This window comes from Balaenoptera ricei, chromosome 2, assembly GCF_028023285.1.
Source record: "Balaenoptera ricei isolate mBalRic1 chromosome 2, mBalRic1.hap2, whole genome shotgun sequence".
Taxonomy (NCBI): domain Eukaryota; kingdom Metazoa; phylum Chordata; class Mammalia; order Artiodactyla; family Balaenopteridae; genus Balaenoptera; species Balaenoptera ricei.
Window position 1 is genome coordinate 126,707,404 of NC_082640.1, and position 19,563 is coordinate 126,726,966.

The following is a 19,563-nucleotide window of genomic DNA, read 5'->3' on the forward strand; positions in this document are numbered from 1 at the left end:
CCAGGCACTTTGCATTCATTAATTCTTAATTCAGTTAATCCTTACAACAACTCAAGTAAGTACTATTATGTGTCCATTTTGCAAACCAGAATCTGAGGTATGGAAGGGTAAAGTAATTTCCCCAAAGTTATGTGCTTGGCAAAGCCAGAATTTTAACTCAGGCCAATACCCAAATTCCATGCACATTATCATTTCACTGTAATCAGTTAACTTATTGCATCCTATTTTTCAAAATCTAGGAAAGAAAAGTTAATGTAGAAAATAATAACCTCTAAGTCAGTGGTTCCCACCCTTGATTGTATACTGGAATCATGTGATCACTCCCAGAGATTTTGATATAATTAGTAGAAGATGTGGCCTGAGCTTGAGGATTTTTAAAAAATCCTCAGCTGATGTGCACTTAAGGTTGTAAACCACTGTCCTAAATGCCCACTGACTGTGGAAATGGAAGTATTTGTGGCAAAATCACCCTGTACATGTTTATCTGATAACAATAGGAGTAAGATTAGTAAGTGCATGTTTAAAGCTGTGAGAGCTCTTATTTCCACAAAAATATTCATTTGATTGATTTAATATGTAATGATGGTGTTTCATATCTCATGTTTTTGTTTTGTTTTAAATGCAGACGTAACCCATGGTTATCTTGAACAAGAGACCACGGGGAGAAATAAAAGTACACAGCTAGATGAGCAACTGCCTGTGAATTCTAAGGGAAGCATGCATCAGAAATCCAATGAATTAGTTAATGAAGCTACTTATGAGGGCATAGAATTGCCAGAGCAGAGATCAAGGAATTTTCAAGTCATCAGTCCTCATCTAGGTGATGAGACAGCTTACTGCACTACAGAAAAGTCCAAGTGAGTGCTAGCAGCCTTAGATTTAGAAAGTAAGAATTGGGAGAACTCTTCCTTCCTTCCTCCCTCTCTCTGTCCCTCCCTTTCTTCTTTTTGATGTGGCCTAAATTTGACATATCATTAACTTATTAGAATTTGAGGAATCTAATACTAGAGTTTTCTACTATTTTCATTACATTGATATAATGTATCTAAATCACTGAGTGAAAAAGCACAAGGTGAGTTTGAATGAAGGTCATGAGGTTTTATATTTTTTTGTTGAATATTATTTTAAGTGACCTTTCATTAAGGATCTGGAAATAGCTATTAAGTTGATATTAAATGGGATATTATTCATCAGAGCCATAACCTGGCAGCTCCAAGACAAAATAAGCCCAAAGATATGATTTGATTTTGGTCAGCACTCTTCTTCATTTAAATGAATTTGAATGCTTTTAGAAGGGTTGTCTACTCTCCCATTTACCTTCCTTATTATTTTGCATTCTGTAGTTTCTACCCATTCACTTTATGTAGCTACCTATTTCATGAAGGGATTTGAATTTTGACACCTGTGACTTTTACCTATGGGAGAAAAGCACTTTGATAATTAGTCATGTACTATGAAAATACTGCTAAATTTAAAGATTCTCAAACTAATATAATTTATAATTATATTGAAATATAAATATTATGTTTTCAGTCCAGACAAAAATCATATTTTATGGAATACTTTTTAATGGAGTTTTACATAGGAATAGCTATTTCTATTTACTTAAAAATTATGAAATAGCTATATTAATGAATATTAATATATAATGAAGTAGATATATTAATATGTTCCACTTTCTTCGCAATCAGTTATATTCTTATCAAAGTGCAGTTTGGAGTACATTTTTGGGGAGTAGGGATGAATGAAGAGGTGATAAACTTTATAACCACATGGGAAAAGTAAATAATAGAGATTAGGCTAAAGTCATCTGTTTTCCCTTCCCTTCCTTTATAGTACTTGCTAACAAGTTAATATTGTTCTCAAATAGCATACACATTGTACAAATTTTTTTTTGCTTAAATGTTACAGGAATAGGTTTTCATTTTTAATGTTACGAATTTAATAATGAAAATATGATATTCTGTCAATTATAATGAAAGAATATTTATTGTTCCCATTTTCAGAAAAGTAAGAAATGTATCTAGAGTCCTGACAAGAAGTACAAATTGAATTAATATTCACAAGCCCTTAAAAACTGCGATCTTTAAGTATACTGAACCATGAATCTCTAGACATTACTAAATGCTTTTCACAGATTTAGCTCTCCCTGTGAAATTGATATATTAGCATTGCTGTGATATATTGTATATTAGCACCTCTGTGAAATTGCAATGTTTAGTCTTTTTCATCCATAGTATTTTCTTAACAGTGCATAACAAGAAAAAATTTAAACTAAGTAACTTTACATACTTACTGTTAAAATTAAATGTTTCCCCCATTTGAAGTGTAAAGTGTATAGATCCTATATAGTTGAAATTATATGTATATTGTTTTAATAGTTTTCTTTATTACAGCATTATGGAACATAGAAATAATGATTTACATTACAAATGTATGATTCCTTGTCAAGTTACTTCAGACTTAAATGAAGAGGAGACAATAGCATTGCTTCTCAAAGAACTGGACATTCTCAAAGCAAGCAATAAAAAGGTACAATATAGAAAGTCTGATGATTGTACAGTATACTTTTAGCTGTTGACCTTCTAAGTTTGCTTTGTCACTCATCATAATTCAGTTTTATTGTGTACTTTAATCCTTTAACAGTAGCTTTATGCTGTTGCCATACCATGCCATTCACAGTGTGATTGAGTTGAGACATGAGCTGTGAAAAGCAATTTGTTTGGTTTCCTGCCTTGGTGGCTTGCAATATCACTTCCTTTTTCATAGATGTGTGGTACCTAAAAAATTCAAATTTTACTTCATTGATTTCATGTTACTTTCTTAACTTTTTTTTCTTTTTTTTAGTAGTATCTGTGCCCTGTATTTCACCTCAATAATATATGTAAACTTTAAAGTAGCAAGGCTTGGAAATATTGTCATTTACCTTGTGTTATCTTATACTGCTACATTTTGTCCAATCCAATTTGTCATGTCATGTTTTATCTTTTCTGACTCTTTTTCTAGTTACATTCCTTTGAGCTTTAAATAATGTTATTAAACAATGTTCACTTTCTATGCTTGCCTTCTTTTTCTTTTTTTTAACCTCTACATACTTTTCTGATTCTAATATTCTAGTTGTTTGACCTAATCAAACTGAAGCATGATGTTAAGAATGTTGATCATGTCTGACGGAAAACAGCACAAATGACATAAACGGAGGGAGAAATTAAAAAGAAAACATTTGGAGGGATCCTGTATGAAAGCCTGAGATATTTTCTGTATTTTCATTTACCAGCTGTTTATTACATGCCAGTTATGAGCCAGGTGCCAATGCCAATTTAAATGGAATATGATGGCATAGCATTCTCAAAGGGAGATTTGTATCAAATATTAAGATTATTATCTTAATTAATTTTGTTTCAAAATATTAGAATTACTAAGAAGCTATAATTTGTGCTACCCATTATTTTATTATGATAGTCCCTTCCAAGTCTTTTGCTTTAAGACAAAAGAATGGATCAGATTGCTTTTTGCTGCAGTAGTTATTTTTAATAATAATGTTGTTCCTTCTTTAATTTCATTTGCCTATACACACACATAAATTAAGTGTATATTAAAATGTTTTTATAATTTCTATGTCATTTCAGGTAATTATTATTTTATAAAATATCTTAAAACCTTAAATTTTTTTTTCCCCTGGAGCTATGTATTCAGTAAGTTAATACAGTTATTCTATAAGGGTCTAGAGAAAAGCAAAAATTATCTTCGGGATTAAGTATATTTGTGCAAGAAATTTATTAGTAAGAATCTATGTTTTTTTTAATGTGTTTTAGCTTCAAGAAAAACTGACTAAAGAAGATAAAGAACAGAGAAAACTAAAGCTTAAACTGGAACTCCAAGAAAAAGCAACAGAAGCTCAAATTGCTGAAAAAACAGCAGGTATAGTAGATCAGTATTAACATATGGCATTCAAAGTCATACACAAGGTTATTATCTGATGTGCTTGGTGAATAGTAGCATACTAGCTTATTTGTCAAAGGAGGGAAAGCTCTGTCTTCCTTCTTTCTTTTTTTTTTTGGCTGCTTAGAAAATAGGTGGCTTTAACATCCTGGTACTGGTATTAGTGAGAGCTTTACCTGTATTCATACTGATTTGGGCATTAAATGCATTGTTAACACCATGTCAATCCAATCACAAAAAGGTTGTTTGTTTTGTTGGAAGGGCCTGAACAAACAAGGGGAAATAATGATTACCAGTGCCTCTACCTTTCAACCAGCAGTTCACATACCACTTATTGTTTTAGCTTGTTGAGAGGAAATACTTCTCCTTTGTATGAAGATAGTCATATATTCATTGCCAGTGAAAACCTACATTTGATTCAAAAATGTGTTTTCTGCAGTTAATTAATTTTCATCTGATGACGTGGGTGATGATGAAGATAATGTTTGCCCTGAAAAGATCTTTCCCTGAAGATAATGTTTTCTGGTAAAAGGTTGCCAGAGTTTAAGATTATAAATGAATGCCTGAAATATGTTTTGGAGTCTATCTTCATTCACAGGTCATGGCAAGGAGAAAATTTTTTAAATGTATCTGTGATGTGTTATAGATATGATCAGGTGATTCTCAGTTGTCTCTGATGGACTCTGTCTCTCTCTCTCTCTCTCCATTTTATATATTATCCCTGTGACTCTCTTCCTCACACTGTTTTAGTGTGTTAAGAAAAGAGACATTTCATAGAATAGTAGAAATTAGCACTCAGAGGCATTTTATAGATCCCTTATTTTAACATTTTTATATCAATTGGAATGCTTTTAAAAAGTAATTGTATTTTGTGATTAGTTTGACGTTATAATCATACTTTATAAATCACTTAACCTGGGACTTCGCTGGTGGCGCAGTGGTTAAAAATCCGTCTGCCAACGCAGAGGACACTGGTTTAAGCCCTGGTCCAGGAGGATCCCACATGCCTCGGAGCAACTAAGCCCGTGCACCACAACTACTGAGCCTGCGCTCTAGAGCCTGCGAGCCACAACTACTGAGCCCGCGAGCCACAACTACTGAAGCCCGCGTGTCACAACCACTGAAGCCTGTGCTCCTCAACAAGAGAAGCCACTGCAATGAGAAGCCCATGCACACTAATGAAGAGTAGCCCCCACTCGCCACAACCAGAGAAAGCCCACATGCAGCAAGGAAGACCCAAAGCAGCCATACATACATAAAAAATTAAAAAAAAAAATAAACCACTTAACCTGGTTGCATATGAAAGAATTCTGGTGTTTTAGGTCAGAGACATGATTAACAGATACTGTCTGTCTTCAAAATATTACCGTGCAAAGTAGAACATCACCATGAAAATATAACTAAGATGATCATAAATAAATACTCCAGCCAAATACCAGATGGTTGTTTTTCTATTATGTTAAACAACTATGAAATTTTTGTTTCTTTTTTAGTGGGGAAATATGAGAGTAATATATTTTAAGGAAAATTAACAGTATGTTAAAAATGAATAATTCAAATATAAATTTAGAACAATTTAGAAGTTTCTTGGCTTTTTATAATCAAATATGTATACTAATTGCTGGAATGGTATTACAAGAAATACATTTGTTTTAAGGTGTTTGCATTATAATTTAACTTTGTATGTGTCTTAACAGATGTAATTTAATAAGATTTAGGCCATTGTGATTTATTGTAAATCATGAATTCATATATCTGGGTAGCTCATTTATCTCTTGGAGGAGAAAATTCATTAAGCATTAATATTTACTCTTTAAACTTTTGTGTAATATAGCTAATCATATACTTTACATATTTATTTATTAGTATGTATTTAAGGGTTCCCTATTACTAAACAGTATGAATCACACATGCATAAAATGGAAAGAATTTGATTGCTTTATGATTCTTGTTAACATCAAATTCTTCTCATTAATGACAAAATACTATTTTAATAAATGTTGAATGTTTGAAAGACGCTGAGGATATTTTTATAGCTTCCTAAGTTGATGAAAATAGCAGTGCTATATAGTTTCTCTGGAGCTAAGCAATCCTAAAGAAACATGTCCAACCATTTAGTTATAAAAATGACTCAAGGACTTCCCTGGTGGTGCAGTGGTTAAGAATCCACCTGCCAATGCAGGGGACACGGGTTCGAGTCCTGGTCCGGGAAGATCCTACATGCCGCGGAGCAACTAGGCCCATGCACCACAACTACTGAGCCTGCGCTCTAGAGCCCATGTGCCACAGCTCCTGAAGCCCGCATGCCTAGAGCCTGTGCTTCACAACAAGAGAAGCCACCACAGTGAGAAGCCTGCACACCGCAATGAAGAGTAGCCCCCACTCGCCGCAGCTAGAGAAAGCCTGTGCACAGCAACAAAGACTCAATGCAGCCAAAAATAAATAAATTTTAAAAAAAGAAAAAAATGACTCAAAATTTAAATCCCCTAAGTTTTTTAAAGTATAAATTTTCAAAATGTATCTTTACTTTTTAATGTTTTAGTTCTATCTTATTAAAAACTTTAAGATATTTTAATTTTAACCTTAGAGAGAATTATTATTATAATATGTCAAAAGAAAAAACCTGAATTGTTTAAGAAATCCATTGGTTTGAAACTACAGGAAATTTATCAACTGACTCTTGGTAACTCTTGAACTTTTTCATATTTTCTCATTATACATGAATTTTTTAAAAGTTTATCTTAAAAAAGAAAGCTAATCTTGAAAAAGCTTATCTCCTACGTGATCAATAGTAAGTGTAATCAAAAAGCTAAACACAATAACAAAAAAAAGTATGTTACTACCCTCATAGAAAGAGGAACATTATGGTACTATGAGTACATGTGATAAATGTTTTATTTGGTCATATGAAAGAACAGAGAATCCACACAAGCGTGGATATTTGTTTCTATCACTGCTCATTTTTATATTCAAAATAAAAATGTATTTGCTAAAGTTACAAGTGTGCATACACGTAAAAATATAGTATACTTAAGCAGAATATAAAATGTTTTAAAAACCAAAATATCCCACATTAAAAGAAATACATGCTAAAATATCTCAGCATTGGAAATTGCAAATAGGATACAAAAATGTATGTCTATAGGTTTTTCAAATGTTAATTAAAATATGAGGTATTCTAAGGAAATAACTATTTTCTTTGAGTATATTAAATGTAAAGATTTATATATATATATATATATATAAGAATATTCATATCACTGTTAGTTATGATAGCAATAGAATTAGAATCAATCGAATAATAAGGCACTGGTTAAATAAATTCAGGTACCTTTATGGTATGAGAGATTGTACAGTAATTAAAAAACGTTTTTAAAGAATATTTAATGATATGAAAAATATTTTATGAATTAAAGTTAAGTGAAAGAAGTAGGGGGAAGCTGTATTTATAATTTCTGTTAAAAAACTATATACACATGTATATAATATAAAATGAGAGTCAAATTTTGATAGTGTTAATGAGTGTATAAATGCTTCAATTAACAGGATTTTTTCTGCCTTTTCAGGTTTTCTGCAGTGATTTAGTATTAGAAAAAGTAATGTTACTTTTAAAAGATGTGATTTTTTTAAGTTACTTGCTCTCTAATCTTAAAATAATTCCTGTGATAGGTTCAACACGTAAAGATTACATAAACCAACGTCATGTGAAATCCATGTGATGGCTTTGATCAGATCTTGCCATTTTACCTGTGCCATTTTTCTTGTCCTTCAGATTTCTCCCTTTTTTACTTTTATGTCTTTATTACGTAACTTATGTATATGTTAGTCCAACTTGTCTCCCCAGCTGATTGTATAATTTATAAGAATAAGAATCTTGTATAATCAAAACCGCATAAAACAAAATGTTCCCAGTACTTTGTGAGACAGGTTGAAGCAATGGGAAGACTATAAGCCTTCGAATCAGATGGACTAAGGTTCAAGTCACAGTCTTGACACTTAATACCGACCATGTGCCTTTGGGTAAGTTATTTATTAGCCTCTCCAGGTTTACTTCCTCCCATGTAAGATGTAAATATTAACTAATTTACCAGATTATTTTAAGGATTAGAGACAATGTTTAGAAGCACCTAGGATATAACTGGTACTCAGTGAATTATAGCTAATATTAATATTTGATTATTTTTATCTTTATGAAATTCTTAAATCTTTGATAATGTCAGAAGTCATGAAAACATTTTTGTTCTGTTTAGCTTTTAATTTAAATTCATAGTTCACTGTGAATAGATTTTAAAAGGGAAATAAACAGAAAAGTGAAACAAAAAAGTTTGAAACGAAGGATTGGATGATGAGAAAAATTACCATTGAGATATGTATATTTATTAGCATTTATTACATTTTACTTAAATGTGAATCTGAAATAAAAGAAATGGGAAGCACAGAATTTGGGTTTTAATCTAATATATACCTATGATAAACCTTCATGTACACTGTTACAATAGCATTTCCTTTGCTTCCCTGTTAGTTTTACATAATGTGAATACTGTCATTATAATGTGATCTCATGAGAGTTGGAAACTCCGTTGTGACCTACATCATGATAAAATCTCAAATGGTTGACCTTTTTACCTTCCCTTACTTTTTTGACATCACCGTCATCATCATCACCACCATTGATACTGTTTTTATTAGGTGCTTAATAGGGACTATGCTAACTTCTTTAAAAATTAAAGAAATATTTATTGAGGGGTTTTTATGTACTAGGCGCTGTGCTAGGCACTGAATATGCATCAGCAAATAAAACAGATTTGGTATTTCGAACATGTCTTTTTGTTTGCAGTCACTTCTCATTCATAATACACCATTGTAGTAGATAGTGGTTAAATGCTTAGACTTTGGATTCAGACCTTTGTTCTAATCTTTCTACTGCTTATCATGTGTAAGTGACAGCCTCACTAAGACTTGGTTAAAACCTACCTTATAGTTTGGTGACGTTTAAGTGAGATAATGTTTGTGAAGTGCTTAACCCATTAGAAAGCACTCAGTAAATGGTAATTATGATGATAAGGTGATGATGTCACCATCGTGTTTTCTCAAGACTTCTTGATCTAATAGGGGGCATATCAAAGTGTAACTAACATAAATAACTATCTCATAGCTACTTATATATGGTTTTGTTTCACAAAGAATTGATATGTATTCCTTGTTAAAAATATATTTTATTTACTTCATCTTATCCACACAGGTTTTAGTTTTCCTTGACTTTCAGAATTAACCTTATTTAGAAAGTTTGAAAATATGAAAAAAAATTTTACATCTCTACAAAAAAGAAAATAAAGGAATTTGATAAGTAGGTCTTATTATGTTTTAACTCATTAAATTATATATGTGGATAATATGATTTGTAAATTGACATGTATGACCTTCAAATACTAGGGGATGTTTTAGAGAAGCACAACTGAAACATTGTCTCTGTCCTTTAGGTAAATGTCTTTTCTCATCTAAATAAAATGATTAAACCATAAATACTTCAAAAATTCTTTTATTTAAATTAAGTTTGACAGTGAGAGATAGTATTGTATGACCTGATCTGAATCCATTTAATTTAATCACTCTTACATGAGTGACGTGGTTATAACTTTTAAAAATAATTTGTTTAATTAAGCCTTTCATTTTTCTGAAACAGTCTCAGTGGGCATTGTCTAGTGTTTAATGTCTCTTAATTTTTATTAATCTATTGCATTTACAGTATACAGATGTGTAAATTTTTATACGAGTATTTATTTAAATAGTTTTTATGTTATTTTGTGATATTTAAAATATTTATATTTCTTCAAAAGCCTTATATTTCTATTTCTTAAATGCTCACTTTAGAGTCTCTGCTCTATATGTTAGTTATTTTTCTTTCTTGCATGTCATCCATTAAAGATTAGCTGTGGAAGCTTGGAGCATGGAGAGATTATGAATGACAGAACAACTCCTGTAGAATAATAATCAGATTTTGGTATTTAATGCTGTTTGACTTTTGCAGACACATTTCTTATTAACCTTTGATACAAAGAGAAATCCACGTTCCTGGTATCTCATGGAGAAGATGAATTTGAGATCCTCTTCCAATTAAACTGAAATAAGGCCAATATTGGGTTTTAGTAAGAAGAACTCCTTAGTTCTTTAAGTCTTATATTTATATAAATCAATCAATCAATCTATCTATCTATTTATCTTAGTTACATTTTACATATAATTCAGTGGTTACATAATTTACTTAGTTAGCATACTGTACTGACTCTGCAAGCGTTTAATCTGCTTTTTCTCTTTAAACATAGATTCTTCCTTGGGCACCCATATTTAGACTGACTTGTAAATAAAAGAAAATATTGTTAAGCCCTTCTTATTACAGATAATGTTCTTTTATTTTTGGTACAGATGAGATGAGTTTAATGTTATTATCCAAAGCACCAGAACATAGAATCCCTGAAACGTATAACTTAAGTTTTTCTATTCAGGTTAACATGTAAATGTTAAAAGTATAGGTATGTAATCTACCATTATAGCGAATATATTAAGACATCCCAACTAATTAACATAGAAAAATAAAAATTGTTGTGTAATAGAAAATGTTTACATTGTTCTCTTGTAAAAAAAAATTACCTGTTAACCATATATCATATCTCAAATGATGCTGACCATATAATGATTAAAAAGAACAAGAGTCAGTTAGTTCTATATATCAGAAGAACAGAAAATAGCATAATACTTGCTTTCAAGAAATAATGCACAGTGGAATCCCATTTTTCTGTATATAAATGGGCATTAATAAAATATGTTAGTCTTTAACACTTAAATGATGTAACAGTATTAACATAATGGAGTATTACATGTATCTATCTATATATATATTTTTTAATTTGGAAGGAAAAAGGACTTCAAAAATATAGCTAGTCATTTCAGAGAAAAACAAAAAGTCCCATCTCTGTGAAATACAGCAGTTAGAAATATAGATAGGTAGAATGCTGATTATATTATTATCTTTGGCTGTAGAATCCTATGAGTATGAAAATTATAATGAGTGCCAGGTCAAATAATGCTTACAGGTAGAGTATGGCCAATTTTGTAACATGAGATCACATTATAATGATAGTATTCACATTATGTAAAAACTAACAGGGAAGCAAAGGAAATGCTGTTGTAACAGTCTACATGAAGGTTTATCACAGATATATATTAGATTAAAACCCAAATTCTGTGCATCCCATTTCTTTTATTTCAGATTCACATTTAAGTAAAATGTAATAAATGCTAATAGATATATATATCTCAATGGTAATTTTTCTCATCATCCAATCCTTCGTTTCAAACTTTTTTGTTTCACTTTTCTGTTTATTTCCCTTTTAAAATCTATTCACAGTGAACTATGAATTTAAATTAAAAGCTAAACAGAACAAAAATGTTTTCATGACTTCTGACATTATCAAAGATTTAAGAATTTCATAAAGATAAAAATAATCAAATATTAATATTAGCTACAATTCACTGAGTACCAGTTATATCCTAGGTGCTTCTATACATTGTCTCTAATCCTTAAAATAATCTGGTAAATTAGTTAATATTTACATCTTACATGGGAGGAAGTAAACCTGGAGAGGCTAATAAGTAACTTGCCCAAAGGCACATGGTCGGTACTAAGTGTCAAGACTGTGACTTGAACCTTAGTCCATCTGACTCGAAGGCTTATAGTCTTCCCATTGCTTCAGTCTGTCTCACAGAGGAAAAGAGAGAAACCATCATACATAACAATAACCAATTCTAAAGAGGAAATGATCTTGGAAAAAGGTTAGGTAGCAGTTATATTTCACAGAATTTTCATGTTGGTATCTGTTAAAATTTAAAGTAGAAACTCTGTGCAGAAAATAAGTTAAATACCCCTTAATAGTATATTTCAAAAGTGCCTAAAATTATTGATATTGATTTTAATACTTCAGGGATGAGCTTATATCTTTTATATTAAAAATTATAGCTCTAAATCAATGAATTTGGTAAAGTAGCAGGATACAAAATAAATGCACAGAAATCTCTTGCATTCCTATACACTAATGATGAAAAATTTGAGAGAGAAATTAAGGAAACACTCCCATTTACTACTGCAACAAAAAGAATAGAATACCTAGAAATAAATCTACCTAAGGAGACAAAAGACCTGTATGCAGAAAACTATAAGACATGATGAAAGGAATTAAAGATTATACAAACAGGTAGAGAGATATACCATGTTCTTGGATGGGAAGAATCAACATTGTGAAAATGACTCTACTACCCAAAGCAATCTGCAGATTCAGTGCAATCCCTATCAAACTACCAATGGCATTTTTCACAGAACTAGAACAAAAAATTTCACAATTTGTATGGAAACACAAAAGACCCCGAATAGCCAAAGCAGTGTTGAGAAAGAAAAATGGAGCTGGAGGAATCAGGCTCCCGGACTTCAGACTATACTACAAAGCTACAGTAATCAAGACTGCATGGTACTGGCACAAAAACAGAAATATAGATCAATGGAACAGGATAGAAAGCCAGAGATAAACCCACACACATATGGTCACCTTATCTTTGATAAAGGAGGCAAGCATATACAGTGGAGAAAAGACAGCCTCTTCAATAAGTGGTGCTGGGAAAACTGGACAGCTACATGTAAAAGAATGAATTAGAACACTCCCTAACACCATACACAAAAATAAAGGCAAAATGAATTAAAGACCTCAATGTAAGGCCAGACACTATAAAACTCTTAGAGGAAAACATAGGCAGAACACTCTATGACATAAATCACAGCACCTTTTTGACCCACCTTCTAGAGAAATGGAAATAAAAACAAAAATAAATGGGACCTAATGAAACTTAAAGCTTTTGCACAGCAAAGGAAAACATAAGACGAAAAGAAAGACAGCCCTCAGAATGGGAAGAAATATTTGCAAATGAAGCAACTGACAAAGGATTAATCTCCAAAATTTACAAGCAACTCATGCAGCTCAATATCAGAAAAACAAACAACCCAATCCAAAAATGGGCAGAAGACCTAAATAGACATTTCTCCAAAGAAGATATACAGATTGCCAACAAACACATGAAAGGATGCTCAACATCACTAATCATTAGAGAAATGCAAATCAAAACTACAATGAGGTATCACCTCACACCGGTCAGAATGGCCATCATCAAAAAATCTACAAACAATAAATGCTGGAGAGGTTGTGGAGAAAAGGGAACCCATGGGAATGTAATGGGAATGTAAATTGATACAGCCACTATGGAGAACAGTGTGGAGGTTCCTTAAAAAACTAAAAATAGAACTACCATACGACCCAACAATCCCACTACGGGGCATATACCCTGAGAAAACCATGATTCTAAAAGAGTCATGTACTACAGTGTTCATTGCAGCACTATTTACAGTAGCCAGGACATGGAAGCAACCTAAGTGTCCATCAACAGATGAATGGATAAAGAAGATGTGGCACATATATACAATAGAATATTACTCAGCCATGAAAGGAAAGGAAATTGAGTTATTTGTAGTGAGGTGGATGGACCTAGAGTCTGTCATACGGAGTGAAGTAAGTCAGAAAGAGAAAAACAAATACCGTATGCTAACACGTATATATGGAATCTAAAAAAAAAAAGAATGGTTCTGAAGAACCTAGGGGAAGGAGAGGAATAAAGACGGAGATGTAGAGAATGGACCTGAGGACACAGGGAGGGGGAAGGGTAAGCGGGGACGAAGTGAGAGAGTAGCATTGGCATATATACACTACCAAATGTAAAATAGATAGCTAGTGGGAAGCAGCTACCTAGCACAGGGAGATCAGCTCGGTGCTTTGTGACCACCTAGAGGGGTGGGATAGGGAGGGTGGAAGGGAGACACAAGAGGGAGGGGTATGGGGATATATGTGTACATATACCTGATTCACTTTGTTATACAGCAGAAAGTAACACAACGTTGTAAAGCAATTATATACTCCAATAAACATGTAAAAAAATTATAGCTCTAATATCAGATATATTAAAGGTATGAATGTAAAAAGAACATTTTTAGAAAGTGTTCTTATATAGTCTTTTGAGTTATCTGTACTCAATACATATATATAATGATTGCGAGTTTTGCCAAAAAGAGTTACTGTTTTATATTTTTGCTACTTAACGTCACAATTTTGTATAATTTTCTAATCAAGCTTTAGCAGTTTCTATACTCTTGGTAAGTATAAATTTATAGCAGCTTTACAGAGGAAAATTTTAAAACATGTAAAGAGCTTAAAAAACTTTTTTAATGTAATAATCATACTTCTAGGAATTTTCCTTAGTAATTACCTGTGTATATACATAAGGGTTTGTGTACAAAGATGTTCGTTACAGTGTTGTTTATATAGTGAAAAATTGGAAACAGTGTAAAATCTGATTTTAGGAGCATCTTAGTTCAATCAAATATGTCATGTCCAAATGATTAAATTCTATTCTATTTTATGATTTTGAATAATACTGAAGAATATGAGAACATATCCTGTTTATTTTAATTATACACAGAAAGTTACAAAACTATGCAAAACATTTCTGTCCCCACATTTTTACGAGCCTGTATTTTTAATCAGAAAAGGTTATTTACAGAATAGTCATGTAAAATGGTGAACATTCAAATCCAGTTTTAGAAATACAATATTCTGGCTTGTAAAAGAAGTTCTGACGAAATAAGTTGAATCCAGCAATGTAATGCCAAGAGTAGAACCATCAAACTACTTGGAATAGGTTCGTTAATTCTCTACTGGTGTGTGGCATTTATGATCTGTGTTTAAATTTATAATAAGCAATTTATGCCAACAAAGAGAAATTAGAAATTTTAAGGAAATTAAGACATAGCATAATGTTTGTGGTTCTGGAATATATATGGGTGGTTTTGTAAAACACTAAATGTTATGTTTGCAAGGAATTCATTTCACATCATGTAAAGCAATAATAGTAAATGCTCAGACAATCTGAAATTCTTTTATATATAATAAAGTCTTTTACCGAACTATTATCTATATTTGTTGTTTAGAATTTTGGAAGCTGAATTGTAATCAGTGATTATTTTACATGTTTCAAATTCAAATCCTAATGATTTCTTCTTCCCTCTCCTTAGTTCAGCCTTTTCTGTTTACATAACTACCTTGAAGATGTTAAATGGATTCTTTTTCCTGGGAAATGTCTGTCCTCCAAATTATGTTATTTAGAGAATCATGATTCAGTGTTTAAACTAGAATGTTTTCCAATATACTGTCTCACTGCTACTGTATTTTAAAAGTAGTTTGAGAAGTGTAGAATATGGGCTTGTCAATAGACTTGGGTTCTACTAAGGAAATATGTACTCTGTCTTGATTCAATAAACTCATACTTAGTATGGTTCAGCTTCTTCATATTTACTTTTGCCTATATTAGAAAACAATTAGCTTACTAAACAAATTTGAGTATTTGTGGGTGGGGGGTGGGGGTGATCCTCTCTGAATCTTTCTCATTTGACTAAGAATTATAGGATATTTGATAACCGTGTTTAAAAATGGAGATATCCAAATATTATTGTAAACACCCAATGATTTGTTCTACCTACAATACAAGTATTTTACTGGGTTGGCTTACATAGTAGCTAATAATATTTGTTAATGTAATTTAACTGCTGTGAACCTTTACTGAACAAATATTGAAATTTATTCAAGTCAAAGATAGAGAATCTCTAATGACTTTTGTTAAAGCTTCTATTTAATAGTTAAGGAGAAAAGTTTGTATGACATACGAGATGCAATTAACAGTAGATTTTACATTTAATAAAAAGAAAGAAGCATATGTATTTGCTTTATTCATTCCATCATAATTTGCATTAGAGCTGTGGGTGTTTAATGAGCAAATTCCAACTAAAATGCTATATTGATTTTCTAGTGAACTTTGTAATAGTCATCTACCTTGGAAAAGCTCAGTGTTTACAATTTTTAAAATTGTAATTACAATGTTTAAAAATATTTGAGAGTTGCACATTGATTCTTTAGAAGTACTGAATTCTAGAAAAGGAATCAGGTTTTTTGTAATCAACAAATTTCACATATAACCTAATAGGTGTTAAAAATTATCATTTTGTAATACCTTACTTTTGGAAAACTTTTCTTAGCATTTATAAAATATATAATCAGATTTTTGTGTGTGTGTGTTTTATGGCATTTTAAAATTTAACCTTAGAATACTCCTTTAAATACACACATTGTTTATATATTTAAAGTTGATACAGCATTATAGAGGGAAAAATGTTTTCTCTTCATCACACAGGACCAAATATACCCTTGATGTAAAGCATTTGTCTTTAAGCATAGAGTTAACAAGACTTATTAAAGCCCTTGATATTAACAGCTTTACCTTTTCAATCAAGTGTTATTGTATATAAAGTAGAACACAGCTTACATTAAATGTCACTTAATAAAGATCTCATCACACTATACAGAAGTGATAGGAAGCCTGTCGGCATTTAAAGTTTAGTAAATAGTATTTTAACCTTTCAATATGCCAGAATATTACAGGGCAATGTAACATACGTGTTAATCTGTACCTAGGTGACTGTTTAGCATCATTTTGTGCATCCTATCTGACCCACAAATTAGAAGTATTTTATAATGTAAAAATATCTTAGAATATCATATTTTGTACAGACCTGTGTCATTATACTGTAGTGTTCTGAATGTGTTCTGAATAATATCTCCTTCAGTTCCCATTTGTAGTTTTTGCATGCCAATGAAAAAGGTAAAAATGAAAAAAACAAGAAATGTTGAAATGGCTATAGATATAAATGGTCCAAATTAATCAAAATCACATTTTTAATATGTCTGGAAATGAAGCCAAATTGTGAGTCTGTGGATTGAGGGTGATGATGGTATTGGTGGCATGGAATTGATGTTTGTTGAGAATCTACTTTATTTGACTAAGAGCTTTTATATATCATCTCATTTAATTTCCCCTAATAACCGTAACTGATGGTATTCTGTGCATTTTATACACCTGAACGGTGACTAACATAATTTAAGTATAAAAAAAACAAGTTGCCTAACTTTACTGTGACAACACCTTGGATCTGAATTAAAGCCCATATTCTTCATAATACATCATGTTGTTTTCTCTAAGCTGTTATGAATATCCTTCCTAGGAGATTGTATACAACTAGAAAGGGAAAATAAAATTCATTACTGTGTACTACATTATGGGCAGAAATTTCTTTCAAAACAGCATGATGAATTGATACATAGAAGCAGAATCATGTGGCACAGACAACCACATAGGAGTAATGATACAGCCTTAAAAAAATATATGAAAATTGTACTGGAAACTACTGGATCTTCCAAAAGCTGTGTTCATAGCAAGAATTCCTTAACTTTATCTAAACTGTTGATTAAAAGCATTTGGTTTTATACATGAGGATATCCAGTTGTTCTAGCACAATTTGTTATATAGTTTGTTTAACCATTCATCTGTTACTAAAAATTTGGGGTGTTTTCTGGGTTTTGGCTATTATAAATAAAGATGCTATGAATATTTGTATTGAAGTCTTTGTATTTAGACATATGCTTTAATTTCTATGCTTTAATTTCTCTTGGATAAATACTTATGAGTGGAATAGCTGAATCTTGTGGTGGGTGTATGTTTACTTTTTTAAGAAACTGACATAATGTGATTATACTATCTTATATTCCACCAGCAGTGTATGAAAGTTCCAGGTTGTTTTACATCCTTGCCAACATCTTTAATCAGCTTTTCATATAAGTCACTGTAATAGGTTTGTATAGTTAACCCTTGAACAAAACCGATTTAAACTCCGCAAGTCCACTTATATGCACATTTTTTTTTTCAATAAATACATACTACTGTACTACGTGATCCACGGTTCTGCATCTGTGGATACAGAGGACCAACTGTAAAGTTATACACGGATTTTTGACTGCAGGAGGTGGGGGGTGGGGTCCACCTCTAACCCCGGTGTTGTTCAAGGGTCAGCTGTGTGTGGTGGCTATCTCATAGTTTTAATTTGCATTTCTGTAATGAGTAAAGCTGTTGAACACCTTTTCTTGTGCTTATTACCATCAATATATCTACTTTGAAAAAAGTGTTCAAGTTTTTTGCCCAATTTTTAATTGGGTTTTTTGTTTCCTTGTTATTGAGCTTTGAGAGTTTTTAAAATTATGTTCTAGATACAAGTCTTTTTGTCAGATATATGCTTTGCAATTATTTTCTTCCAGTCTGTGGCTTGTCTTTTCATTTTCTTAGCATCTTTTGAAGAGTGGAAATTTTTAATTGAATTAAATTGAAGTCCTACTTACCAATTTTTAAAAATTGGTTTATGCTTTGCTCTTATTATAGTTAGGAAACTTTGCCTACCTAAAGTCAAAGAGGTTTTCCTCCAGAACTTTCATAATTTTAGGTTTTGCATTTGGGACTGTGATTTATTTTGTGGAATGCAAGGTTGGTTTACCATTTAAAAATCTATCAATATTACCAAAATAACACACCAAGAAAAGAAAAACAATCTGATCATCTTAAGGCCACACTCTGCTTTTATGTTTCAGCTCTTATATTGTGAATAAGTGTCCTTTTTGTAGCTTATTTAGTGCTACATTTATTGCATTTTTGTACCTTCTATTGGTGATTTCACTGTTTAAAACAGCTCCATGCTGAAATGCAATCTAATGTTCCTGAAACACGGAAGGCTGTGTTGTGTGTTATGGATAAACTTTGTTCAAGCATGAGTTATTGTACTGTTGGCCATGAGTTCAGTGCTAATAAATCAACAATATATATTAACTAAGGTGTTTTTAAAAAGAAACATACATGAAACAAGGTTACGTATTAGTTGACAAAATGTTGATCAGTTTTAGCTGATTAAATTTTCTCTTTATGGGTCCTAATTTTGCTGCTTGATTGCATGCCTCGTAATTGGATACCAGACATGATGAACTTTACCATTTTGGGAGCTGGTATTTTTGTATTCTTAGAAAATGTTTTTGAGCTTTGTTCTGAGACATAGTTATGTTTCTTGGAAACAGGTCACTACTTCTGGCTCATGCTTTAAAGATAGGTAGGTTATTACCAGAGCAGTGTTTAGCCTAGGGTTAATTAATCCCCACTACTGAAGCAAGACCCTTCTGTGTATTCTATGTAGTAGTTCATGAATCAGGAGTTTTTCCAATCTGGCTAGTGGGAACACGTACTATTTTTGGTTTTGTGGAGCTCAGGGCACTGATGCCTCTAAAGCTTTCAGGTGGCTCTTTCCCCTGCATGGGTAGTTTACTCACATGTGTGTGCTCAGTCCTCAGCTGATTTCTTGAGGAATACCCTCTGCGTGTCTCCAAAGCTTTCTCTCTTTGCAGCTGTTTTTTCCTCTGATAGTCTGTCTTGTGAATTCTAGCTGCTTTGGTTTCCCTAGACTCTTCTCTCTTCAAATTGTGGAGTCTGCTGGCCTCCTCCTGGATTCTTCCTTTCCTGTGCCATATCCATTTTCAGTGTATTAAGCTGGGCCAGTCGTAGGGCTCAACTCTTGTTTTCCTCTCTCAGGTCACTGTCTTTGTTTCC

General features: G+C 32.0%; 1 protein-coding gene across 12 annotated transcripts in view; it reads left to right on the forward strand.

The window, feature by feature from the left end:
- Positions 1–19,563, forward strand: part of MIPOL1 (mirror-image polydactyly 1) — a 303,329-nt gene that overhangs the window by 73,723 nt on the left and 210,043 nt on the right. For 10 of the 12 annotated variants that reach the window (XM_059914124.1, XM_059914121.1, XM_059914120.1 and 7 more), the window contains 3 exons: positions 626–857; positions 2,382–2,532; positions 3,816–3,921. In XM_059914124.1, coding sequence (XP_059770107.1) covers positions 626–857; positions 2,382–2,532; positions 3,816–3,921 — 489 coding nt within the window. The remainder of the gene's footprint in view (positions 1–625; positions 858–2,381; positions 2,533–3,815; positions 3,922–19,563) is intronic. The other 2 variants (XM_059914129.1, XM_059914122.1) reach the window with 1 other exon arrangement.